The sequence below is a fragment of the Chlorocebus sabaeus genome, chromosome 13, assembly GCF_047675955.1.
Source record: "Chlorocebus sabaeus isolate Y175 chromosome 13, mChlSab1.0.hap1, whole genome shotgun sequence".
NCBI classification, from domain to species: Eukaryota; Metazoa; Chordata; class Mammalia; order Primates; family Cercopithecidae; genus Chlorocebus; species Chlorocebus sabaeus.
Window position 1 is genome coordinate 100,289,237 of NC_132916.1, and position 26,895 is coordinate 100,316,131.

At 37.4% G+C, this 26,895-nt stretch overlaps 1 protein-coding gene and 1 pseudogene across 5 annotated transcripts in view; both read left to right on the top strand.

Annotated features, from left to right (window-relative positions):
• FILIP1 (filamin A interacting protein 1) overlaps positions 1 to 26,316 on the top strand; it is a 311,881-nt gene extending 285,565 nt beyond the window's left edge. For 3 of the 5 annotated variants that reach the window (XM_008006395.3, XM_008006398.3, XM_073022648.1), the window contains 2 exons: positions 2,708 to 5,513; positions 8,655 to 9,472. In XM_008006395.3, coding sequence (XP_008004586.3) covers positions 2,708 to 5,513; positions 8,655 to 8,861 — 3,013 coding nt within the window. In that variant the 3' untranslated portion in view covers positions 8,862 to 9,472. Of the gene's footprint in view, positions 1 to 2,707; positions 5,514 to 8,654; positions 9,473 to 22,209 lie in introns of those variants that run through there. The other 2 variants (XM_008006401.3, XM_008006402.3) reach the window with 1 other exon arrangement.
• On the top strand, positions 16,363 to 16,917 carry LOC119625362 (U6 snRNA-associated Sm-like protein LSm5 pseudogene; annotated as a pseudogene).
• Positions 26,317 to 26,895: the final 579 nt, after the last annotated feature.

Sequence of the window (26,895 nt, forward strand, 5' to 3'; positions counted from 1 at the left end):
GGCCTTCCAAAATGAGCTGAGCAACTTTACCTTGATCTTGGATCTGACCCTCAGCTGTACCAACTGGGAAACTGGGTTTTGGGAGCACACAAAATGTAATACCAGAATGAGCCTGGTATTGCTGTTAGAGCCACTTTAACTATAAGATGGGCATGGTTTAAGATGTGGTGAAAGAGAATAGGAGGGAGAGTAAGCTAATGGGGTTAGAAAAACAGAAATAATCACAGCTAGGAGAACGTGAAAAATGTGGTTTCCTGGAAGCCAAATTCCTGCCAAGATCACAGTCTAGCTCATGGAATTTCCTACTGATCGGAATGCCTTCTGCTTTTCTCTGGCTGAAATATTAGTGCCCCAAGTTTTACTATCAAAGACAGGATAATAACAAAAATATTTATTGATTAAACACAGAAAGCACTGACAGTCTTTCCAGATGAAGCCAATAGCATATACTATAATTCTTATCTTTTTATGCCTTATTACATTCATGTGTTGAGTCTATGTATCTGTCACTTTACTTCTACTATTTCAATTAATCTTCAGAACAATTCTATATGGTTGGTATTAGTGTTCCATTATTGGAACGCTAAGCTTGTGGGAGTTTTTATATCCTGCTGCTCAAGGTCATCGCCGAGGTCTGATTTTTCACACAAAAAAAATTTGCAACCTCCGGCATAAATGGGTTAATATCCCTCCCTCTTTCCTCCATTGGTGAAAAAATTGAGAATCAGAGAGTTTCAGTGATTGGTCAGAGATTACACAGTTAGAAAGTGAGAGTCAGAACTCAGATTTGGTTATGTCTGACTCCAAAACCTATGTTGTAGTCACTCCAACCCACTGCCTCTAACAGTATAGAGGCATAGTATTCCTAAAAATATATTTTTAGAAGTTTTCACATGTTAAGCTTAGAATTGGAAGCAGTGACATTTTCAATAAATTAATCTCTAACAGTCCAGTTAAGGGCAAGAAATTTGAAAATGGCATTTTATGTTGAAAATATCCTGAAAAGTTTTCCTTAATCTCTATGACATTATTTCAGTTGTTTCAATTTTTAGTAAAAGAGAGAACATGGTCAATAAAAATGCTCTTTCCTACATGTAAGGACCACATTTAGTGATGCTGTTACAGTATCACTTGTGCGAATCAGTAGGACTTGAAGATCATATTTTCCTCCTATTTTAGGGATAAAGTCATAATGATTTTTGGAAGCTATGCACTAGTTTAGAGATGCTAAGACATAATCATGCTTTATAAAAGTTAATTCTGTGAAAAAATCTTAATGATATGATCAGAGCCATTTCTGTAATACTTATCTCACACTGTATTTAATTATTCATAGCTTCTGTTGTGCTTTACTAATGTATGTTTAAATATTTCTTATACACCAACTTTCAGTCAGTGACAAGTAAAAAAAACCACACAAATATTTCTTGCACAATGCAATGTGAGATTATTAAATTCTATTTACTTTGCTAATTGCTAATCTAGCCATAAGTATGAAATTAATCAGTCAGAATAGTAAAGAAGCAAAATTCACTGAAAAAATAAAATCTATTATACTTAAATAAGTATGTGTCATTGGTTGTTTATAACTTACTTCCTTTATAAACCTATTAATTACTAAAATGCATTCTTACAATAACATGGCAAATATGATTATAATTTTAATTGGTTTTATGGGTAAATAAAAAAACTATTATAATTAGTACAAGTTAACTGACCAACCCAAGAATAGTAAATAGTTACTTCAGCATGTTTATATTCCTACTTTTTACAGATACGCATAAACACCGTAGAGAAAATGTATTTCACACATGTGAAACATAATAATTCCTGTGGCTGCCATGTTTTCATATTGATGGTAATACAGATTTCCTTCCTACCTAGTTCTTGAATTTAAAAAAATGTTTAAATAAAAAACTCCTGTGCCAGTTCTGGTGTGAACTAAAAATCAATTTTCGTAAATCAGCTTTTGTATCAGAAAGCCAGTCCTACTTTGTCCCTTCCAGGAGACAGCTACATAGTTTATGTCAAGGGTTTAAAATAAGAAAACTCAAAGCTGCTTCTTTTCTGAACCTTTACTATCATTTAAAGTAAATTTATCTCCTGAAATCATATGATGCAGAGGTGGAGAGCAAGAAGTTTGGAGACTTCCTGGCCAAGTTTGAAATCCAGCCCTACCACTTACTGACTCTGGGATCTGTGACAGGTTACATAATTCCCCTGTATCTCATGTTTTTTCTTGGTGATGATAGTAGCAATACATATCTCATAGAGTTACTCTGAGAATAAAGTAAATACTAACACCAAGGATACAGAAGACATAGTCATTATTATTGCACAACCTAAGTTTTACTTAATGGCCACTATATTAAAGTATAGTACACATGCAGAAAGATACTCAGAAGTGTTCAGTTTACTGAAATTTCATAAGATAAGCTAAACAATCCTGTATAGCAAGCATGCAAATTACAAAAGAGAAACTAGTTACACTCAAAGCCCTCCTCATGCCCCCTTCTAGCCACTACTCCTAAGGGTAACTAATATTTTGACTTCACATTAATTTCATTAATGGCTATTTTTTAAACCTTGATATTATAATAATTGATGAGGGATTTATTGTAGTAGCATTTTGTTTTTTATTTAATATCAATGCTTAAATCTGTTTGCTGATTACTCTTTTAACATATAGGCATATTTTATTTTCTAGGTTAAAAAAGCTCCTTGAACAAGAAAAGGCTTACCAAGCCCGCAAAGAAAAGGAAAATACTAAACGGCTCAATAAACTAAGAGATGAACTTGTCAAACTCAAGTCCTTTGCACTCATGCTGGTGGATGAAAGACAAATGCACATCGAACAACTTGGCCTGCAAAGCCAGAAAGTACAGGATCTTACTCAGAAGCTGAGGGAAGAAGAAGAAAAGCTCAAAGCCATTACTTCCAAATCCAAAGAAGACAGACAGAAATTGCTCAAGTTAGAAGTAGACTTTGAGCACAAAGCTTCGAGGTTTTCTCAAGAGCATGAAGAGATGAATGCTAAACTGGCTAATCAAGAGTCTCACAATAGGCAACTTAGACTCAAACTGGTTGGCTTAACCCAAAGAATCGAGGAGCTAGAAGAGACCAACAAAAATCTGCAGAAGGCAGAGGAAGAACTTCAGGAATTAAGAGATAAAATTGCCAAAGGAGAATGTGGAAATTCTAGCCTCATGGCAGAAGTGGAAAATCTTCGAAAGCGTGTGCTTGAAATGGAAGGTAAAGATGAGGAGATCACTAAAACTGAATCCCAGTGTAGGGAACTGAGGAAGAAGTTGCAAGAGGAAGAACACCATAGTAAGGAGCTCAAACTTGAAGTTGAGAAGCTACAGAAGAGAATGTCTGAACTGGAGAAATTGGAAGAGGCATTCAGCAAGAGTAAATCTGAGTGCACCCAGCTACATTTAAATCTGGAGAAAGAAAAGAACTTAACCAAAGACCTGCTAAATGAATTGGAGGTGGTCAAGAGTCGAGTTAAAGAATTGGAATGTTCTGAAAGTAGATTGGAAAAGGCTGAATTAAGCCTAAAAGATGATCTTACGAAGTTGAAGTCATTTACCGTGATGCTGGTTGATGAAAGGAAAAATATGATGGAAAAAATAAAGCAAGAAGAGAGAAAAGTGGATGGACTCAATAAAAATTTTAAGGTGGAACAAGGAAAAGTTATGGATGTAACTGAAAAACTAATTGAAGAAAGTAAGAAGCTTTTAAAACTAAAATCTGAAATGGAGGAAAAAGTATACAACTTGACAAGAGAAAGAGATGAGTTGATAGGCAAATTGAAAAATGAAGAAGAAAAATCCTCTGAATTAAGCTGCAGTGTTGACTTACTAAAGAAGAGACTTGATGGTATAGAGGAAGTGGAAAGAGAAATAACAAGAGGAAGGTCACGAAAAGGGTCTGAGCTCACCTGCCCGGATGATAATAAGATTAAGGAACTAACACTTGAAATTGAGAGACTGAAGAAACGTCTCCAACAATTGGAAGTGGTCGAAGGGGATTTGATGAAGACAGAAGATGAGTATGATCAGCTGGAACAGAAATTTAGAACTGAGCAGGATAAGGCAAACTTCCTCTCTCAACAACTAGAGGAGATCAAGCACCAAATTGCCAAGAATAAAGCAATAGAGAAGGGTGAGGTTGTGAGCCAGGAAGCTGAACTGAGACACAGATTTCGGTTGGAAGAAGCTAAAAGTCGAGACTTAAAAGCTGAAGTACAAGCTCTTAAAGAGAAGATTCACGAATTAATGAACAAAGAAGATCAGCTTTCTCAGCTCCAGGTAGATTATTCTGTACTTCAACAAAGATTTATGGAAGAAGAAAATAAGAACAAAAACATGGGGCAGGAGGTCCTCAGTCTGACTAAAGAGTTGGAGCTTTCCAAGCGCTACAGCAGAGCTCTTAGGCCCAGTGTGAATGGAAGAAGAATGGTGGATGTTCCTGTGACATCAACTGGAGTCCAGACTGATGCAGTCAGCAGTGAAGCAACAGAGGAAGAAACACCAGCTGTATTCATACGGAAATCCTTCCAGGAAGAAAATCATATTATGAGTAATCTTCGGCAGGTGGGATTGAAGAAACCCATGGAAAGATCCTCTGTTCTAGACAGGTATCCTCCAGCAGCAAATGAGCTCACTATGAGAAAGTCTTGGATTCCATGGATGAGAAAGAGGGAAAATGGCCCCTCAATCACTCAGGAGAAAGGGCCCCGAGCAAATTCCAATCCAGGGCACCCAGGAGAGGTAGTCCTTTCACCAAAGCAGGGCCAGCCCCTACATATTCGAGTGACACCAGACCACGAGAACAGTACTGCGACTTTGGAGATAACAAGCCCGACATCTGAAGAATTTTTTTCTAGTACCACCGTCATTCCTACCTTAGGAAATCAGAAACCAAGAATAACCATTATTCCATCACCAAATGTTATGCCTCAAAAACAAAAAAGTGGAGATACAACTCTTGGCCCAGAACGAGCCATGTCCCCAGTCACAATTACTACATTTTCCAGAGAGAAGACTCCAGAAAGTGGAAGAGGTGCGTTTGCAGACAGGCCTACATCCCCTATTCAGATAATGACGGTGTCTACATCAGCAGCACCAGCTGAGATTGCAGTTTCTCCCGAATCCCAGGAAATGCCCATGGGACGGACAATCCTCAAAGTCACCCCAGAAAAACAGACTGTTTCAACTCCAGTACGGAAATACAACTCCAATGCCAATATCATAACCACAGAGGACAATAAAATTCACATTCACTTAGGGTCTCAGTTTAAACGGTCCCCTGGGACTTCAGGTGAAGGAGTCAGTCCAGTTATTACTGTCCGACCAGTAAACGTGACAGCCGAAAAGGAGATTTCCACCGGCACTGTCCTTCGCTCTCCCAGGAACCACCTCTCCTCACGGCCTGGTGCGAGCAAGGTGACGAGCACTATCACCATAACACCAGTCACAACGTCATCTGCTCGAGGAACCCAGTCAGTGGTGAGTAGAAGAGGCTCCAAAGGGCAGGCCCGTGGAGGGAGGGAGATGTGAGTAGTGAGACTACCCCAGCACCCACAGTAAAACCCAGCCACATGCCTCTCATGCTGCCTGAATCCAGATGCTTCACAGAGGACTATCCACACAGAACTGAATGTAAAAAGTGACCTAATAGTTTAATAAATTAGGCCAACTTTGAGGGAAAACTTCGCCTATTCATGTAAATTATGGACAGTGCCATAAAACACTTGCAAAGGTAACCTCTTTGAAATGGTAGCATATAGTAATCAGAAGGTTTAACATTTGATTTTAATGTTTAAGATAGTTTTTTAAGTGGAGACGGGGAAAAGGGCCTATATGGAAGAAGAATTAAAATTGTTCCTAGGTTATGTTTCCATAAATTAAAGTATTCAATATGTGGTTATATATGGCCACAGGCGTATTTTATCCCAAAATAAGATGAGAAGATTTTAATATCAAAAAGTTTTTTAAAAGTAAAAGAGAAGTGAGTTTACATGTATAAAAACTGTATTTTATTTAATCATATCTTGCAGAGAGCAGGTGCTTCATAAATATTTATTTAATAAATAGCTGGGGTTGGGTGCAGTGGCTCATGCCAGTAATCCCAGCACTTTGGGAGGCTGAGGCAGGTGGATTACCTGAGGTCGGAGTTCAAGACCAGCCTGGCCAATATGGTGAAACCCCATCTGTACTAAAAATACAAAAATTAGCCCAGCGTGGTGGCGGATGCCTGTAATCCCAGCTACTCGGGAGGCTGAGGCACAAGAATCACTTGAACCCAGGAGATGGAGGTTGCAGTGAGCCAGGATCATGCCTCTGCACTGCAGCCTGGGTGACAGAGTGAGACCCTGTCTCAAAAAAGTAAATAAATAAATAAATTATAAATTATATTTTTCAAAATACTTCCAGTGATTGTCTTCATTTATTGGTGGCAACCTGGCAAATGTAATTATAGAAGAGCTTGTACTGTTTAGAGGTTAACTTAAGCTAATAAACTAGAAATCATGATTTCTAGACTCTAAACAAGTTCTACAGCATAAATTGAAATCTCCTAAGAAAGACAGGAAGCTCATAATTTAAACAGAAACTGTGGCTTATTTTCCTATATTCTTAATATGATTTACTTTAATTTTCTATGCACAAACATAGACTCAAGGCAGGCTCCGAAGTGTGAATTACTAATTGCTTTGCCAGTAAAGCTTTTACTGGTTGGCTCCTCATGAACCAAATAGGATTCAGAATTATTCACTGTCCTCAGGTGATCCAATACTGCTTTTTAGGTAACGTGGAGCATAGCTTGGTTGTGTAAGGTCTTGCTTCTTTCTGCTGCATTTTATAAAAAGATATTTGAGGTATAAATCATTGTAACTTAGAGCACATTTTCTGCCATAACATTTTCTTACCATTTTTAAGGGTCAGATCAAGGTAGCCCTACCCTCTGTATCGACATTTTTGACTACTGATTAAACCTCACACATGAGTGGCATTTCAAAGCAACTGTCTAAGATTTCTAAGTTCTCAACGGTCCACCTATTTTAAGTATATCAGATCTCATAAAATCAAGGACAACAAAAGGTTTGGAATACTCCTCTTAGAATTTGAACAGTGAGAGTAGTTCATTTGTACATTTATTCAGTCAACATTTGTTGAGTGTCAACTATACTTTAGGCATGGGCTAGGTGCTGGGATGCCAGGAGGACTGTAGAAGTTCTTGACTTAGTGGAATAGACAGGTTTGGAACCTACTTAGTGGTTCTATGATAGAGATATGTACACAGGAGTCAACGGAGAAGGCTTCACAGAAGTGGAGGTTTCACAGTTAAAGAGGGATTTTCAAGAAGGAAAAGGGAAGGAGTATGTAGACAGAACAGCATGTGCAAAGGCACGACAGTGGGAAGGAGCCTGGCATGCTTGGGGAATTGTGAGCGTCCCATTGTGCTGCTACCAGTTGTGCATGGGGCAAAAAATGGAAGGGCAGAAAATAGGGAAGCAAACTGGGGTTGGATATTGAAGGGAGGCATATACATGTCTTATTATGAAATTGATATTAGGGAACCACTGAAAGGTAATGATCATGAGAAAAACATATTGTTTGTGTTTTAGAAAGATGTGTGTGGAAAACAGTTTAAAGGATAACTTGGAGGGACAGGGATGCTGTTGCAATTCTCTATCTTAATGATGGAGCAGGCTTGAACTAAGATAGTGAAAATGAGGACAGAGAGATAGTGAAGGTGATCAAAACTATTTCATGACAAATTGAGTAGAGAGTGTGGCTCTTGGGTTTATCATTTGACTGTCTGGGAGAATAAGATGAGAAACTTTAGGGGGACTAGCTGTTTAGGAGAGAGGATAAGTAATGTTTGGGGCATGTTATATTTGAGATGTCTGGGGAACATCAGAAATATCCAGTGAGTAGCTGGGAATAAGGATCTGCATTTCTAGAGGGCATCGAAGCCTAGGGGTCCCAGGGTTTGAACACATGAGGTAATAACTAAGGCAATTCTCAGGGTGAATGTTAAACATTAAAAGGAGGCTGAGAATGGAACATGGTGACACGTTTAGAAGGCAGGCAAAGTAGAGAACAAGGAGCCAGTAAGAGATTGAAAAGGAGTCATCAGATACGAAAGGTGAATTGATTAGACTGTCCTAAGAAATCACAGCACTTTAAAAAGGAGGATGTGGTCAGCAGCGACAATAACATGTGAAGATTTTGAGGTCTTTAGGAGGTGAAAAGAGAGTAGCTTCATCTGAAATGGAAGAAAGGAGGGAGTGTAGAGGTAATTTAGGGAGCAGTAGGAGTAAAGTTGCCTGAGTTTTTGCCTGGTGGTCTATATTTCCTCTGTGAAACTGGAGTTAAGGCCATCTTCAGTAAGGGCAGAAGAGGTGAGTTAGTGCTTCAGAAGAGAAGGAAGTTTCAAGCGAAGTTGTTTTAAGAGAAGGGAAGGGGAGATAATCAGAGTGGATTAGATACCAACTCCAAGTTTCTCACAATTATTTTATCTGGGGAACGGTCATCTGTAGGTGTTCCTTTGTGGCAAGAGTCCCACTAATGTTCAGATTGATGGCATATCCAGAGGAAACTCACCAACATCTCCCTTGTATCTACGTATTTTCTCTCTTACAGTCAGGACAAGACGGGTCATCCCAGCGGCCTACACCCACCCGCATTCCTATGTCAAAAGGTATGAAAGCAGGAAAGCCAGTAGTGGCAGCCCCAGGAGCAGGAAATCTGACCAAATTCGAGCCTCGAGCTGAGACTCAGTCTATGAAAATAGAGCTGAAGAAATCTGCAGCCAGCAGCACCACCTCTCTCGGAGGGGGGAAGGGCTGAGGGCAGTGGCTAAGGGGGTATGTTGTGCAGATGCTACTGCTGCCGTGAAAGTGAACCTTCATCTGTTTGTGCCAGTTCTTTACATGTACTAATTTAAGTTTTAAATATTGTGTTTATAAAATAACCAACTAATAACCATGTGTCTTTTCTATTTTGTGCATTTGTTTTGATGCTGGGGAACAAAATTAGCAAAACTATTGCTTGCTGCCTAGAAGCCAGGGCTAGTTCCTGTGGTTTCTAGTTCCAGTTTTGCTTCTAGCAAGTGGACCCATCAGTAGACCTATCTGAGCCTGTTTCCTCATCAGTTAGATGTGGGGACTCAGCCACATGCTCTTCCAGGCTGGCTCCCATATTTCCTAACTGCAAGCCAAACTTAATGTACCTTGTCCTACAATAATTTTTTATTAAAAAAAATTCTATTATGAAATAAGACATACTTTAACAATTGTCATTTGCCTCTTTCACATCATGAATTTGCTTTATGTGCTGGAAAAAAACATCACATAGCTATCACAGGGCCTGGACCTCTAAAATTTTGCAAAAACAAAAGGTTCTAAGATGATTTCAGGAAATAATATGAATGTGTAATAAAATGGAAATGAAATATGGAATCCTAAGAACAGAGTTTTACTTATTTGTGTGTGTCTGTGTGTACTGTAGAAGTTTTAGCCCCTCCATAAGAGTCCCACAATTTCTTAGGCAATAATTTTAAAATCATTAATGTCAGACTCGTGCTCTATTCAAGTGTGCAATTGATTTAAATTGTGGAATAGTTTGAAAAGAGCTGCCAAATGGCCTTTTATAGCTCAAAAGTGATTGTGATGGATAGAAACTAGCAGAAAGTAAATTCTGATACATTAATGCCAAGGGAAAAAATGACATCATACATATCTTAATTGAATTCAAATATTTTTCTCAATTAAGTATAGACTTGCAAGTGTAAAACCAGTTCATGATTTGGGTGTGTATGTGCGTGTATGTGGTGTGGAGAAGTGGATTATTTCTCTCAGTTTTACTCTTGTTTGTATCAGTTTCTTTCATTTTTAGGCATGTTTTAATAAGCATGAAGCAGAGTGTGAATGCAAAATGCCAGGTGTATTTGTAGATTAACCATGTTAAGGTGGGCTTTGTGCTTCATAGCCACATAACCACAAATGAGTTCAAGGCTAGTAACCCACAGCTTAGCACACAAGATCTCATGTAGGCTGCACCTTTGCTGACATTTTTGAGCCAACTGAGTGAACTTTACAAAAATACAATAGCAAAATGTCACAGATTTTTAGTTTTCCATTTTTGTATGTGAGTGTTCCAAAATTATATGGATAGCACCTGTTCTTGATATTTGGGAAAAAGTGTAATTCTTTATAAAAAAAAAAAGATGTATGATTAGATTTTTATCTCATGATTCAACATGTGTCATGATAATGAAGCTCTTCTCTGAGTTCCTTTCCACACCAGACTTTCTATCGCTTGCAGAACTTGGGCTTGAATTGTGTATAGTGGTGGTAGATGTAGATGTCTCATAGTCTTCACATTCACTTTAATCAGATCGCTGTTGCCTACTGCTCATCAGTTCTCAACATTGTGTTACAAAATGTTGAGTAGCCAGGCATGGTGGTTCACACCTGTAATCCCAGCACTTTGGGAGGCTGAGGTGGGTGGATCACTTGAGGCCGGGAGTTCAAGACCAGCCTGGCCAACATGGCAAAACCCCATCTCTACTAAAAATACAAAAATTAGCTAAGTGTGGTGGTGGGTGCCTGTAATCCCAGCTACTCAGGAGGCTGAGGCAGGAGAATGGCATGAACCCGGGAGGCGGAGCTTGCAGTGAGCTGAGATCCGGCCACTGCACTCCAGCCTGGGCGACAGAGCGAGACTCCGTCTCAAAAAATAAAATAGGAAAAAAAAGAAAATTGAGAAGCCATGTTAAAGACCTGCCATAGAATTGGGATTTCAAGGTCAAAGGAGAGAGAGAGAGAGACTGAGAAAGAACGCTTTATGATTTTGGATAAATTTGAACAAGAGAGATTGCCATTTGGAATACTGACTTACATTTTTTTTAAAGATTTTTCCTCTTTCATAAAGTGAACATTCAACCCTTTCAAAAATGAAGACATTCACTGTTTTTACTAATGTGTACCTGACATTTGTGAAGTATTTAGTGTTACTGTACCATAACATATTGTATTTGAGCAAATGAGGGTGTCAGAAGAACCAAACACCACATTCCTTTTGACTCCACCTGCCATTCTTCAGTGACTTTTATCATAATCTTATTGCCACTTGCTGCTGTTTTTGCTTTTACCTTCTCACATCATGCTTATGGTGTTTCTTCCAGGAAGTCCATACCATCTACAGGAGAGTGCTTGAAGGCTTAACAGTGCGTGTACAGGATGTTTACACATCTAGATATTGGAATAGAGCCACCCACAAAGTACAACTGCTAAAAAAACTTGGCAGAACAACACAGATTTGCTTTTCAGAAATGGTAAAGAACAACCACCATGACAGTTTTTCTATGTAATTTTAGAGCCCACTCTATATTTATTGGATAGCTTTGCTTTAAGCCACACATTAGAAATAAAATCCACTGGGGATAGGAGGTGGAGGACTAAATGTATTACAAATCCAACTTCCATTTGTGAAGACAGTACTTTTAAGATGCAATTTAATGTGCTTTTGTAGGGGTGAATGGGATTAAAAGTTTGCAATATTTTCTCTGTCCTGAAACGTACCACATAGTAAAGTAAAAGGGGTCTCACTGTGGCTGGTGTGTACAGCTGTTGCTTAGGCCTCACCCTGAAATCTTGGGATGATGGGTGACTTAGGGGTGGGAAGGGTGGGTCATTTCCACAGACTTCGGTGCGTTGGTACCCTCTAGGGATGTGCAGGACACGACCTACACAGCTACAGAGGAGACCCTGGTCTTCACTGCCTGAGAATAATTGTAAGCTGCTGACTATTTCAGCACACTATGGTGGTGTCCACCTTACATGCATGATTCCAGAAATGTTTCGATATGGGACATAGCCCCAAGAGTGTTTATTATTATTTTTGCATGTGAGCTATATATCTAGGTCATCTGCTTAAGTTATTCAGTTTCTACTGGTGTTTCAATTGTATTTCCAGTGAGGACTGGTTGATAGGCGGCAATCGAGCTCTCTCTAGAGATTTTAGGGTATTCATTAAGGGTGTACCCAGAGCTCTTACTCAAATGTCTTCAAGAAAGAAGTGAAAAATAGCTTTCATGTGTAGTATGGGAAGAGTATAATTTTGGAGACATGAAAACAAGTTTAAGAATATGAAATGTAAAAATATTTAAATTTCTCATTCCCCAGATTCAGAATACTGGGGAAAGGGTGAGACTTTCCTTGTTGGGAAAAACACAGGGTTATAGATATGAAGAGCACATTTATACTGGAGGCTGGAGGCAGAGACAGAGAACGAGTAATGAGGAGATGGGCATAGAGAGGATTTCCCAAGAAATAGGAAGATACAATTCCAAAATTTCCCCAACCTAGATAATGTTTCCTTTCTGTCTCCTTTAGGGTCTCATCATTGGTTATTTCTTTGTTCTCTGGTCTTTCCACTTCTCGTTTTCACTTGCTATCCTCTGACCTCTCTCATTTTAGCAAAATTCCTCCTTCATCTGTGCAGTCCTCTGTAGCTACTGCCCAGTCTCCTTCCATGCCCAGGTGAGCTATTGACAGAACACTCAACATTTCCTGCCTCCAGTCTCGCGCTTCCCATTTATCATTAATCGCTTTTTATTTTTAATAAAAAAAAATTCATATACATAGTTCAAATATAAGCCAGAGCTAAAAGACAATGAAAACAGATGTTCCTTACCACTTCCCTGAGCCCTCAGTTTTGTCCCCCGGAGAAAATCACTTCCAATTCTTAGCTGTTTCTTCTGGCATTTATCTCCATATTTCTAACTAAGGTGCTTATACTGTTACTTTTTATTTCTAGATTTTAGATGTCTTTTGTCTTCACATTATTGTTTTGATGGTTGAAGGTTTAACCTTCTCACTTATCCCTTCTCTTTCCTTTTTCTCATTTTCCCAATATGATTACATCCTCAACTTTTTGATAAATCAGCAGCCAACATTTATATATTTATGTGTTTTGCAGTGCAAATTTAAATTTAAATATAGCACGGTAGCTCATGCCTGTAATCCCAGCACTCTGGGAGGCTGAGGCAGCTGAATAACTTGAGCTCAGGAGTTTCAGACCAGCCTGGATGACATGGCAAAACTTAGACTGCAGCCTCAAAAATACAAAAAGTTAGCCAGGCATGTTGGTGCGTCCCTTTAATCTCAGCTACTCGGGAAGCCGAGGTGGGAGGATTGCTTGAGCTTGAGAGGCAGAGGTTGCAGTGAGAGATAGTGCCACTGCACTCCAACATGGGTGACAAAGTAAGACCCTGTCTCAAAATAAATAAATAAAAATAAATATTACTATCTGTTGAGCCAAGTAGTATACTATGATTTTGCTCTCTTCCTCTTACCACATTTCCCCCTTCAAAAGAATAATTGTTTTAATTTTTCATCTGCTTGGTTTTCCATGTATGTATATACATATTTTTTTAAATGCTCCATTAGACTTGCCAAACACCTATCAGTAATTTTTCCAAACACTTAAACACAGCAGTTTCATATTTTTCCCTGGAAGCCTTCCTATTCAGCCTTCTGCTTCCATATTCAGTCTGCACTGGTTGTTTTCTAGGCCTGCTGCACAGTTATTGCCCTTTTGCCTAGGTTGAGTTATCTGTTTCCCTGATTGCTTATATTTGACTTCTTTTATCTATTGATCTATCGATCTGCCTATCATCTGTCTAATCTGTCATCTATCTAATATATCTCTCTATCAGTCATCTATCTATCCTCTCTCTCACTCTCTCGCTTTCTCTCTCTTCCTCTTTACATCTTCTAATAGTTTTTAAAGGGAAAAGTCCTCCAGTAACCTTTCTGGGGCAGACTATCTGAATTCCGGGAACAGGTTAGGGGAGGTAAGATGAGAATCTCACAGCTCAAGGTATAAACTTTCTACTCCCCTGCAATCAGTCTGCTGCCCATTCTTGTGTCTGGGTCCAGAACTTCTTAGGTCAGTTTTTCCAGAAAACAAACCTCTGGTCTCTAGTAAGGGCAAGGCAGAGTTAGGCTGTGCTCTTTTCCCTCAATGACCAAGATATCTAATTTGCTTTGCTGCTTCTTTCACCTCTTTGCTCTGCTTCAGTTTCCCTTGTTGGCTCCTTATTTTATATATACACAATAAGGATTGATGTTTCCCACATCTCTATCAAAAGCCATGTTCTTGCTCTACAAGCTGGCTCTGGTTATTTCATCTACACCCAGATGCTGATGACTCCCAAACTTCTATCACCAACTGTGTATCCATCTTTATAGTGTGTATTTCCAAATCAGCTTGTCTAAAAACCATTTTCAATACGCCCCGTCTTCCTCCAAATCTTCTTCTCTTATTATTCTCCATCTCAACAGGGATATCCTGACCCATTCAGTCTCTCAAGCTAGAAACCTGGTAGCCATCTATGCTTCTCCTTCTCCTTCTGCCCTCATTCAGCAAGTCCTGCTTATTCACTAACATCCCTAGCAGCTGATTCTTCCTCTCCATTTCCCCTACCATGGCCTAAATTGAGGGTTTTAACTACTTTTCATCTGGGTTGCTCTGATACCCTCCTAGTTGGTCTTGTAATCTCCAGTCTCAAAACTCTAGGATTCATTTTTCATTCTTGCAGTTTTCCAAAGTGCAAGTTGATCATATCATATCATATCAAATCATATCATATCATAATCATCTCTATTTGAAAACCCCCCAAAAGTTCCTCATTACTCACAGAATACAATGCTATGTACTTGAGGCACTCTGTGACTGGGCTCTACTTCTCCATTCTTCTGAGCACCTTTCCCTTCCCTTGGCAGGACCCCCACACTCCAGGCTTAATGACTTGCTCAATTTGTTCCTTCTCCCTGAATTGCCCTTTCTCCTATTTTTCTTTTGGCAGATGTGTCCTTCTCTGTTCAAAGACTATTTTATGAATGTTACCTCTTCTAGGAAGATAAACAATTATTTCAGAATCTATCCTGGGGTTTAAAGGCCTGTCCACTGCTGTAGAAAGCTTGGCACTCACTGTAGATAAACAAAACTAGCAGCTGAAAAATGGCAGAAAGTTGGGCAAGCAAGAGCTATTTCTGATTCCTCTCTTTGCAACACAAACCAGTGAGAATGACATGGAAGCAGCTAAGAAGTCCTGTGTGAGAACATGCAGGTAATGAGGTGGCAGAATTACAGGAAGTCCAGGTACTGTCATTTTTGGATGGTGAAAGTTACTTCTATTTCCCTCCAAAGGCACAACAGCAGGTGATGGATGCAAAACAGCCAGGAGTCCTGGACTGGGGAGTTCTCACCTCAGAAGCCACCATGCCTGCGAAGAAAGGGGCCTGAGAGCTTTCTGTGAAGTATAAACACACAGTACATGCATGAGTTACAAATGTCCCTTTCCTCACCCTTTCCGACTCCCCCAGCGGAACACAAAGGCACTTCAAGAACGAGGAGGTTTCAGGGGTTTGTCTCATGCTCTTCAAGTTCATGAAGGACCCTCGAAATAGGATGACAGGCTCTCATTTTAAAGGACCAAACACCACCAAAAAGCAGGATTTAGATTTAGGATAGATATCAGGGTGAATATCCAGAGAAGAAGGCCTGCTGAAAAATGGACTCGATACCAGAGAGAACTGAAAAGCATGAGACTGGAGCCACACTCTTTTCTGCCACCAAAAGGTTGTGTAACCTTCGGCATATCACCCTACCTTGGCCTATGACTTAGCACGGAGCTATAATTTTTTATGATTCTGGCATTCTCCCTTAGAGTCATAATATAATATGCTTCACTATTGTTTAGCAAGCACCTTACAAGATCCTGCTACAATGTTTTTCCTAAGATCTAATGATTAATTACTTATCTGGTAAAAGTACTTTTGGCCTCTCTACTTCTGCTAATGCTACATATATGCAAAATCACAGAACTGGTTAGAACTGAAGTAGACCTTAGAGATCAAGAGGATAATTATCTATTACTAAAGAAGGCAAACAGCAATAAACCCTTTTTAAAAAAGCCCTGAGGCATACAGATGTCTAACCATCTTATTAATGATAAGACCAGGACCAAAAAATCAGTTCTTCAGTTTCTCCTAGTACGTTATTCATTATTTCATATGATGAAACTACTTCAAGTGAGTAAAGTGTACATGCATACATAGATTGAAACACTCATACTCACTGGGTCAAAATAATACTGCTAAATGATTTTGAGCTACTAAGATATTTATATAGAAACTATGTGAAAGAGTTCTTATAATAATATTTTGAATATTGTCCTCATTTAAAAAGTGCAGTGACCTCAGTTTTCACACATAATGTTATTTTGCATGCTATTCTGTGACTAGCCATAGACTTAGAACAACCTAGGTATTTACCATCTGTGTTTAAAAGAGTAGAACCCACTTCCGGCGTAGCCACAGCGGCTAATGCTACTACCAACCCATCACAGCTGCTGCCATTAGAGCTTGTGGACAAATGTATAGGATCAAGAATTCACATTGTGATGAAGAGTGATAAGGAAATTGTTGGTACTCTTCTAGGATTTGATGACTTTGTCAATATGGTACTGGAAGATGTCACTGAGTTTGAAATCACACCATAAGGAAGAAGGATTACTAAATTAGACCAGATTTTGCTAAATGGAAATAATATAACAATGCTGGTTCCTGGAGGAGAAGGACCTGAAGTGTGAATGAGTTTCCTTGACTTATGCTAGATTCTGTTTTGTCTCTTAATGACAAGAAAATGGAATTTTTTTCCCCCCACCTTCTAATGTTTAAATCCCATAAAGCTAAGTTTCCCGTTAAAGGGAAGTGCTTTGAAGGTGTGTACCCATTTTTGTAAGTTAATCATGATTATCCTGGAAAAAGAAGAAAAGAGCTTCTTCTCTGAAGACAAGAATAAAGGTGTTTTTGGTTAAAAAAAAAAAAAAAAAGTAGAACCTCCGCATGCTTTGCTCAAATACTTTCCTGTTTTTCCATTACTTAGTTTTTATTTATGGTTAACGTTACATATGGGAACTAATTCAAATTTGCTTGTATCTGTAAAACAGCAATCTATGCTGGAGATAAGAAATTAGCTTGCCAAAAAAGAATTTATGAGTTTTCACTGTGATTATTGGTGACTTCTGCATCCTGGGGAGGTAAGGGGATAATTTGGGCTGATGGTGGAGTGGGAAATCTGCTGGAAGGAAGCAAATAAACTATTAGGTGCTTGAGAACTCCCAAGAGACTTTGTATCATCTGGTTCAAAAGTTTCCTAGAGCAAATGACAGAACCTATTAGTGGAAGTATTTTTAATTAGCTGATCTGAATCCAAAAGAGGAATACAAGTCCAAATCAAGAGAGGAAGTTTCTTGAACTTCCTATTTAAAACAGATGTTTTAACAGAACTGTGATTAATTTCTGAATGTGATAATAACAGGATTGAACCCTGAAGCAGTTTATGAAAATGAGAAACTTAAAAGTAAATCATATCTAAGTATTTCTAAACGGTATATAGAATGTAGGGCATTTTTGCACTGGACAAGTTGTTCTGAGGCCAGTAGGTTCAAAGCTGATGTTTGGTAGTTGGTCGGGGGAGGGGAAGAATAGCACAGCCCTAACCTGGTACCTCTAGGCAGAGCCCCTGGTGGGTAGGGGGCCATAGAACATGGGAAGCAGGCTATATATAGGCAAATTGATGCAAAATCCAAGAGGACATGTTTTTGTTCTGTAACTTGGTGTACAGCTTCCTATGGATAAAGCAGTCCTCCTTTGCTGATGTAACATCTTGTTATGAGTTGAATTTCTGGTATGTTTTGTCTTTAGTATGTGAACTTAGAGGCTAGTTATTAAAGTGATGTGGCCTTATTTGCTAGAGAAGAATTTTTTGTTTGTTTGTTTTTAATTTAGAGCTCAAGTGTTCCTCTGCAGTGTTTGGCAGTGTATAAACATGAATTACTTGGGAGGGAGGTATTGGTTTTTTAGGGAGTACATCTTTCCCACTCTACAGCCAAGGAGACCTCCTGGGAGGAAACAGAATTCTAATTTGTTGTGAGGTTGCCTCACTCTGCACTCAGGAGACATTCTCCCCCAAATGCCTCCCCAAATCCTCTCTCATGCATACAGCTTTGGATCTCAAGTCATATGACTGGCTAGTAGTTTTGGGATACCACCCAAGGAGGATAAATATTTAGTAAGCTCAGAAATCAAGTGTAATTAGGAATTGATAACATGTTGAACTTCCTTTCCAGGAAGTTATCCAATAGCTAGTGTACTAAAAGACTTAATAAAAACTATACCATTTCACAATAATGTCGTAATAACAAATAATGTATTTAATGTGTTACCTGAAGTTTTCTTAAAGAAAAAAACATCAAGGTAACACTAGAGAGAAACATATAGGGGAAATTGTCTCTAAGTATACTTTATAAGCCACTAATGTCAAAAATATATAAAAACTCAGTGTCTCATATGTATATGTTCATTGAAATTTAGAGTTTTTTAAACTTTCAATTAGGAAAAAAAGGAAATTATGTTACTAAACATCTTCATATCAGAGGGCCCCAAATTTAAGTGCTTTGTTATTTTGAGTTTGCTGACAGAGGTGGTAAATACCTATGGCCTTTGGTTCCAATCTGCCTATAAAGTGCTCTCCAAATCACTATTGTCAGAAAAGTGGTATCTGTAAGAAGAAAAATTATGATAGTTGTGCAAAATTATGATCTATAAGAAGAAAAGTTATGAAAAATTATACCTGATTTTACTGAGGTTATTTTAGAGGCCCCAAATGACCTATATTTGAATCTTGTTCTGGGATGAAATGAAGACAGTAGGAGATGGAAGAAAATTTGCTCATTGAATCTGTAACTTCATAAGATTTACATTATTTTATTGTACTATATATAAAAAGACAGGAAGAGACTTGGGAAATCAAGTGTCTCTTTTTTTTACATAAAGAATGGCATTAATCCCCAAAGCACTAATTTTTAAAAATGTATTTAATTTTTCTTTTGCTGGCAACATGGACTGCATGTACCTCAGACAATTTTACTGTATAATGAGTTACTTCAAAATGTAATGGCTGAAAGCAATATATATTTTTTGAGACTGAGTCTCGCTCTGTCCCCTAGGCTGGAGTGCAGTGGTGCCATCTCGGCTCACTGCAACTTCTGCCTCCTGGATTCAAGCCATTTTCCCGCCTCAGCCTCCAGAGGAATTGGGATTACAGGTGCATGCCACCGTGCCCAACTAATTTCTTGTATTTTTAGTAGAGATGGGGTTTCACCATGTTGGCCAGACTGGTCTTGAACTCCTGACCTCAAGTGATCCACCCGCTTCATCATCCCAAAGTGCTGGGATTACAGGCGTGAGCCACCAAGCCCGGCTTTAAAGCAACATTTTAAAAATTTCTCACAATTTTGTGTATTGGCTGGGTGATTCTTATTTGAGTAAGTTCAGTTGAGACTTGGGGAAAACATAGCTAATAAGCAACTATAGATTTAGTAAATCTGTTTAATAAGTTTCAATTAATACAGCCAATATCATATAGATTTTATTTCACTATCTCTAGAAATAAAATGAAGTATATCTCCATATAAACAACATAATTCGGGGCTTAATTGTATTCGTTTAAATAAAGTTTATGTACATAAATATTAAATACCACCTTTTGTTAAAGTACAATTTATATAAGATAAACTCTTATTTAGCATTGTCAAATATTTCTGAGACATTTAATAACACAATCTGATTAATAGCATTAGCATACATAGCATGCAAGGATTATGAGTTTGCTAATTTAAATACAGTAATTAAATGTTTTGGTCCACCAAGACATTGTTTCTTCTGTGTACGGACCCTTATTACTATGATGGAGATTTCGAAACGCCAGGATTAAGACAAGGCAACTGGCCGGGCGCGGTGGCTCAAGCCTGTAATCCCAGCGCTTTGGGAGGCCGAGGCGGGCGGATCACGAGGTCAGGAGATCGAGACCATCCTGGCTGACACGGTGAAACCCCGTCTCTACTAAAAATACAAAAAACTAGCCGGGCGAGGTGGCGGCGCCTGTAGTCCCAGCTACTCGGGAGGCTGAGGCAAGAGAATGGCGTGAACCTGGGAGGCGGAGCTTGCAGTGAGCTGAGATCCGGCCACTGCACTCCAGCCTGGGCGACAGAGCGAGACTCCGTCTCAAAAAAAAAAAAAAACAAAAAAAAGACATTAGTCCTAGTATTTTGTAAATGTCCACTGCTGCACACTGAAGGAGAAAGAAGGTATTGTAGTAATACAAAATGTTCACCCTTAAAGGGATTTTTGAGATGCTCTCTAATACCCTTACTTTGTACCGTGGAAGCAAAGGCAAAAGATTTCTGAATTACATCCACAATAAGAACAATTCTGATTTCACTCTTTATCTATGCTTTCTTAAGGGAAGGAAATTGGAGATACTTTAATTTTACCAGGGAGATTTGAGACCTGGGTCTTTTTACTATTTGGAATCTACTGCAGAACTGTTTTTTTTTTTAAAGTAGTGAGAAACATCATTTTTATTTTGGATGCTAATTTTTAACTACATATTATTTAATTAGTATTTAAATTTTTTTGCCTGAAGATTTTGATATATTTTTAGGCATTTAAAGAGGTTGAAGCTGGAACATTTTTTCAATGAAAAAAATGAGATGGTTTATTAGGGCTTCTGGCATAGTACAATATAGTATGTATGTCTTAAGAGCTTCAGAAAACCTTCATAGCTAAATATTCTTAGGTATATAAGACATTCTATATTTCATCTTACTTGGCTTTCTTATCTACATCAAATTCAAGCCAAAAGACCGAGGGACAAAATGGAAATAGCTCCACCTATTGGTCATCATGCGGTAAAGTTAACACCACCAAATTAAGAAAACATTTTCTTTTTGGCAGATAATCATGCACTGTGTGTAATTACTATGAACCTATAAGTCTATGGCGTAATACGATTTAATTAATGTTTACTTATATACTAACTACATAAGTAAAAATAAAACTTAAATACTAGGGACTTGAGATTAATGTGAAAATAATAGGTAGAAATTTCTTCATGTTATCGATAAACCCTGACATAAGTCCCTGCACTCACAACATATACCATATGTTGACAAGGAGGCATTAATAATAAATTTTTCAGGTGAAGAAACTATTTGAGGTTTGAAACTTTTCTTTCCTCTGCTGTGTATAATCTCAGTGATGTTGGGAATCTGTCTCATTTGGTCGTACATGTAGTTCCATGCCTACCTAGCACCGTATACAGCCTCAATAAATGAATGAAGTGAGCCATACTGATACATGTTCATGAAGGCATAAAGGTTACTATAAAAGAAAAACCAGCTGAATATAAATATTAATTATCCATAATGTGCTGGACTATTGTAATTACTATCTCAATCTAGTTTAAATTTATTTTTATAAGAATAAATTTATATTTTAAAACATATACGGGGGCCGAGGCAGGCAGATCATGAAGTCAGGAGATTAAGACCATCCTGACTAACACGGTGAAACCCCATCTCTAATACAAAAAATTAGCTGGGCATGGTAGCGGACGCCTGTAGTCCCAGCTACTCGGGAGGCTGAGGCAGGAGAATGGTGTGAACCTGGGAGGCAGAGCTTGCAGCGAACCGAGACTGCGCCACTGCACTCCAGCCTGGGTGACAGAGCGAGACTCAATCTCAAAAATAATAATAATAATAATAACAAACATATAGTTATGCAAAAAAGAAGCAGTCAGAGACAAAAGTAAGTCACCTATATTTATTGACTTCTTAGAAATAATATCTCCTTATTAAAACTCTAATCCACACACACACACACACACACACAAAGAAATTGAAGGGGTATAAACATTGTTCAGAACAGAAAGTTTGGCTGGAAGATTAGTTACTTCTAGGAAATAGTCTGGTTTCTCATTATGGGGTTTGTATATAGTAATTACTATCTTTGTTTTCAGTTCTTACCTTGATTAAAACTGATCTACTATTGTCAGAACATTAGACGAAGTTTCTAAAGGGCTTTAAGAAATTTCGAGGTAAAGTACATATGCCAATATAAAGACATTGCCCAAGAACAGTAATGCAGGAGCGTCTATTAGCCTCATGTACCAGTTTTTGTTTGTTTTGTTATTTAACATTTATGATCTTTTAGTGAAATGATGTAGCTTGATTCTCAGTTTCAGTTTAATTGAAAATGCCATGTCTTTTTTCTCTTTATAGAAAGCATCATCATTCACCAGTTACGAATGAACTCCAGATGAAATGGTAAACCAAGCACATACTGGGTGTGTGTATGACCTCTGAATCCCTATTGAATGGACAGCCCTCATTCATGACTAAGGTCCTCCATGCTACTGATCACTACTGGAAATATTTTACTACTTCCAGTGATTTTTTTTTTTTAAGGATATAATGTGAAAGCTGAAAATGGCCTTGCTGATAGTATGAAAATATGTAGCAAGAAAGCAATTCAATCTATGTGCCAAAAGAAATTTCTTTTTGCAAAGCTTTCAGGTCTATGGGCACATGATGTATAACTTATTTTTTATAATACATTTTGTAATGTAATTTTTTTCCTAAAGTGTTTCCCTTTTTCATAGTCTCTGGCACATATATCTACAGAATACACTGTCAGTTCTTCAAAGTGTTGGTATTGTGGCATTCAAAATAGTAACCTATAATTATTTTCTTTTTATCAATTTGTTAATTCTGAAAAAAAGAAAGTACAACTATATTTCCTGAGGTAAATTCAAGAGGTAAAACTTACAAGCAGGAGATTCTGGAAGAGGTTTTACTATTGCTTGTACAATGCTATGGTTCTGATCATGGTTCAATACTAACAAATAATGCTCTGACTTAAAAGCTTAATTTTAAATACTAAAAATCAGTTTCTATAGTTGCTCTTTCTGGTGTTCTGGGCCAAAAACCTTGGATGAATTGATTTTTATATAGAACAAATTCATAAAAGGAGATGTACCAGTTTAACCAGTGAGGGTAATAAGAACAGCTTCGACTGACAGTTCAATTACACTTCTGATTGAATTATTTACTTGTATGTATACGACTTATAATAAGGACTGTGAAATAAAGCTAGTTCTCACAATCTAATCCAACCAAAACTTGAATATAAAAACAGGCCTAAAATGTCAGTATCTTTTTAAAAAAATAAGACTGGGCATGGTGGGTCATGCCTGTAATCCCAGCACTCTGGGAGGCCAAGGCGGGAGAATCGCTTAAGCCCAGGAGTTCAGGATCAGCCTGGGCAACACAGTGAGAGTTACTTAAAAAAAAAAAAAAAAAAAAAAGGTAGCTGGGCCTGGTTGCTCCTGCCTGTAGTCCTAGCTATTTGGGAGGCTGAGGTGAGAGGATCACTTGAGCCCAGGAGATGGAAGCTGCAGTGAGCCATGATTGTGTCACTGCACTCCAGCCTGGGTGACAGAATGAGACTCTCAAAACAAAGACAAACCCATACACACACAAAAAAAACCCCCAAAATCCAGAAAGAAAAAGTAGTACAAGAAATCTCAGGATCGATAACTTTTTTCCCCTTGATTCTGAAAGACTTTCATAACTACAGGTAGGTTAGAGAATATATTCTTTGAAGATAAAAAGCACAACATGCATTACTGAAATCTCAATGTCAGAGCTACTGTTGAATTTAGGTTTATGTGAAAATGTGCATCTAAAGTCCCAACTTGAAACCCTGGTAATATACTTTTTTTTTTAAAGACTGTTAATATGGACATGTTTTTATTAAGGTCTTTAATGATAACTTTAAAGATAAATTAGAGTTGACACATCAGTTTCTGAATGTGGAAATCATTTATCATGTAACTTTACTGAAATTAAAGACAGCATGCTTCCGAGTGTCACAAGGATAACTAAAAGCCACACAAGGAGGACTGCTGGCCCATTTCTCTAGTCCACAGGTAGTGCTCAGCTTTAGAAGCCCACACACGGGCATCCAAACTGAGTCTCTGGAATAGAAAAATTAATGCTGGATTTCCTCCCCTATCTAACCCTGGAAGGTTTTAAGGTACACCTTGGGAAATTGGCAAATCATTTTCAACATGTAAATTATATGACATGTTAAAATTATTTTTAATTTTTAAAAGTAAAAGAAATGTTACAGTAGGCTTGCCCGAGCTTGAATGATTGTGAAAACATCACATAATCTTCCAGAATTTTGGTTACTAAGAAAAATGGAGTGTGCATGTGTGAAGATTTTTAGAATTGTTACTGGGTTTTGTTTTCTGAAAATGTTGACTGTAATGACATTTTCAATTAGAAAAGTGTTTTAGTTAGACTGTTATATTTTTTGATTCACAGTTAAGTATCCTATTTGCCAATGTTTGTACCTCTGATGGCAAAATTATTCTGATATATTAGATTCGTATTTGAAGCAAATAACTTTCTCAACTTGTGGGAATTTTATTATACTAATAGTGAAAATGTTAGAGGATAAGATTTTAAATACTTCTTGATTTAAATTAAAATACTATAAGAAATGTATGTATATTTGGATTTGAAGGGTTTTTTCCTCCCTGGATTTATAATGAACTTGGAACTTACAAGAACAATGAGGATGATGGTGCAATTAGAGTCATTTAGATAGATGCTGAGCTTTTTCCGTCCATGCTATGATTAAGTCCTCTGTTTAAACCCAAAAGCAATCTGGGCGACACACAAATAAAATTAATTAGATTAATTTTGAAATAAGAGAATATGCAAAATTAACAACAACAAAAAATCCCAGAAAACACTGATCATCTCCTTATCTAATGAATAAGAAAATAAGATCATAAATAGTCACTTCTCAACATGCATATCCATTTGAAAAAACTGCCCTCACATGCAATCCTGGCACAATCCTAGGCTCATAAAATTTCTCTATCTTTCCTTGTAAATAAGTCTCCAAATCTAAATGAGAATCATTTTTAATGAAATAATTGTAACTGTTTTCTGAAATATAATCATAATCAGTGTTTCTAGTTCAATTGAAGTAATCCGTAATTTTACCCTTTTCTTTCTGATAAGAGAGTGTTTCATGAGGATATCTTTGGTAGAGAGCTTTTCTCAAGTATTTTATAAAATATTCGAGTTTGATGAAGATAGTAGATAAATACACCAGCTGTCAGATGCCTATGATTTTCACAAAATGTGAAGAATTCATTGTATCTTAGGATGACCATAAAAAAATTTATGGTGTGTAATCTCTAAGCATTAATAGAGACAACACTACTTCAGTAATACACAGTTACTAAAAATCAGTGGCAGAGCAAGAAAAAATGGTGTATCAGACAATGTAAAGTTTTTGCCTTTTCTCCTAATGCTGTGGTTGAGTTTTCCTGGAAATGAATTAAAAAAAAAAAAAAAAAAGCAAAAGTAGGGTGTGTTCATGCATCTGATGAGCAACAAGTCTAAAAATAGCAAAAGTGCAAAATGGAAGTTAATAAAACACAACTGGCACCTGAGGCATATTTCCTCTTCTTTATCTCCAGTGCTATGCCTCTGCTAAAAATATGAATCGCAAAGCAAAGCAAAAAAAGAAAAAAATTGTTGTAATACAATAAAAATCACTATAATAAAAGTTTATAAAAATTGAGAGAGTTTTTTGGAATTGACTTTGGCCTAGTGACCATTAGTATTTTTTTCTTAATTTTTCAGCATTTATTCCATAATAATGTGATAACAACTGTGTGTGTTACCTAGGGAAAATGCTGTAGATCCATACATTTGGACAGAAATGTTTAAAGATGCCATAACATGATACATTTATTTTCTGGTGTCGTTTTTTGTTTATATTATTTAGGGAAATTTTACCTTACCATCATAGATTTTATTATTTTAATAATGAAGAACTATATTTATTTAATCTAGATTTTGTTTTAAAATTATCAACTGTTTGCTTCTACAAATAAGGGGTTTATAATGTGGCCTGATATTCTTAGAATTCTTTTAGGTCTAAGGGTTTTCAAAAGCAAAAGTACACTGAAAACTTTAAGAAATACTTTCTATTTTTGCACCATTTAAAATTTTGTTTCCTTTAAGTTTTATCAAGTACATGAGTTTATTATTTTTCATTGAATCCAAGTGAATTTATGGATATGTACTTATCTTTTATATGAATGTAATAGCTTGCTTTCAGTTCCTCACAGGTCATTGAAATTATTTAACCAATGAAAACATTCTCTGTTACTTCCAAAGTCAACTATGTTTATCAAAATCTCACTAGTGTGAGAAAAATAACAAGTGTAATATTAAAGCATTGTGCAATATCTTGAGTTGGAACATAATATTCAGAAAATTAAAATCATTTAAAATGAGTACGCAACCTTCTTTTTATTTAAAATCATTTGCTCTAAAACAGTTTTCATCTCTGCATTTCATATTTTCTTAAAAATATGGTTTCTTTCACTATGGATAAGCAGATGTGGTATAGCAGGGCTGCCAGGATGAGGGATGCTCTTCCTCTGGATTATACCACGGTTTGATTCTTTAGTAAGATGAAAACATCAAGACACCAAGAAATGGAAACTGGTTAAAGGGTTTCCCTCCCTGCTTTATTCCCACAAACTGCATTGTCAGTCAACATTCAGATGTTACTCCGCAGCTGCTGCTGTCAATCTAAAGGTAGATCACTCAGTAGAGCAAAGGCTTCTGAAGCTTCGCCTGCAGTCCACAGTCCAGTATCTACAGAGGCAGTTGGGTCATGGTTTTTGCAAAGTGGGATATGGGTGAGAGTGGGGTTGTGTTCTGACCTCCTTTATTTTTACCAGCCTGTGCCAGAAATAGTGATCTATAGCTACATCCAATCCTAACTTATCTTTGCCTTATTTGAAACAAGGGAATGGGTTTCTCTTATTAAATAATAAAAACATTAGTTTATTAATTCCTGCTAGGAAG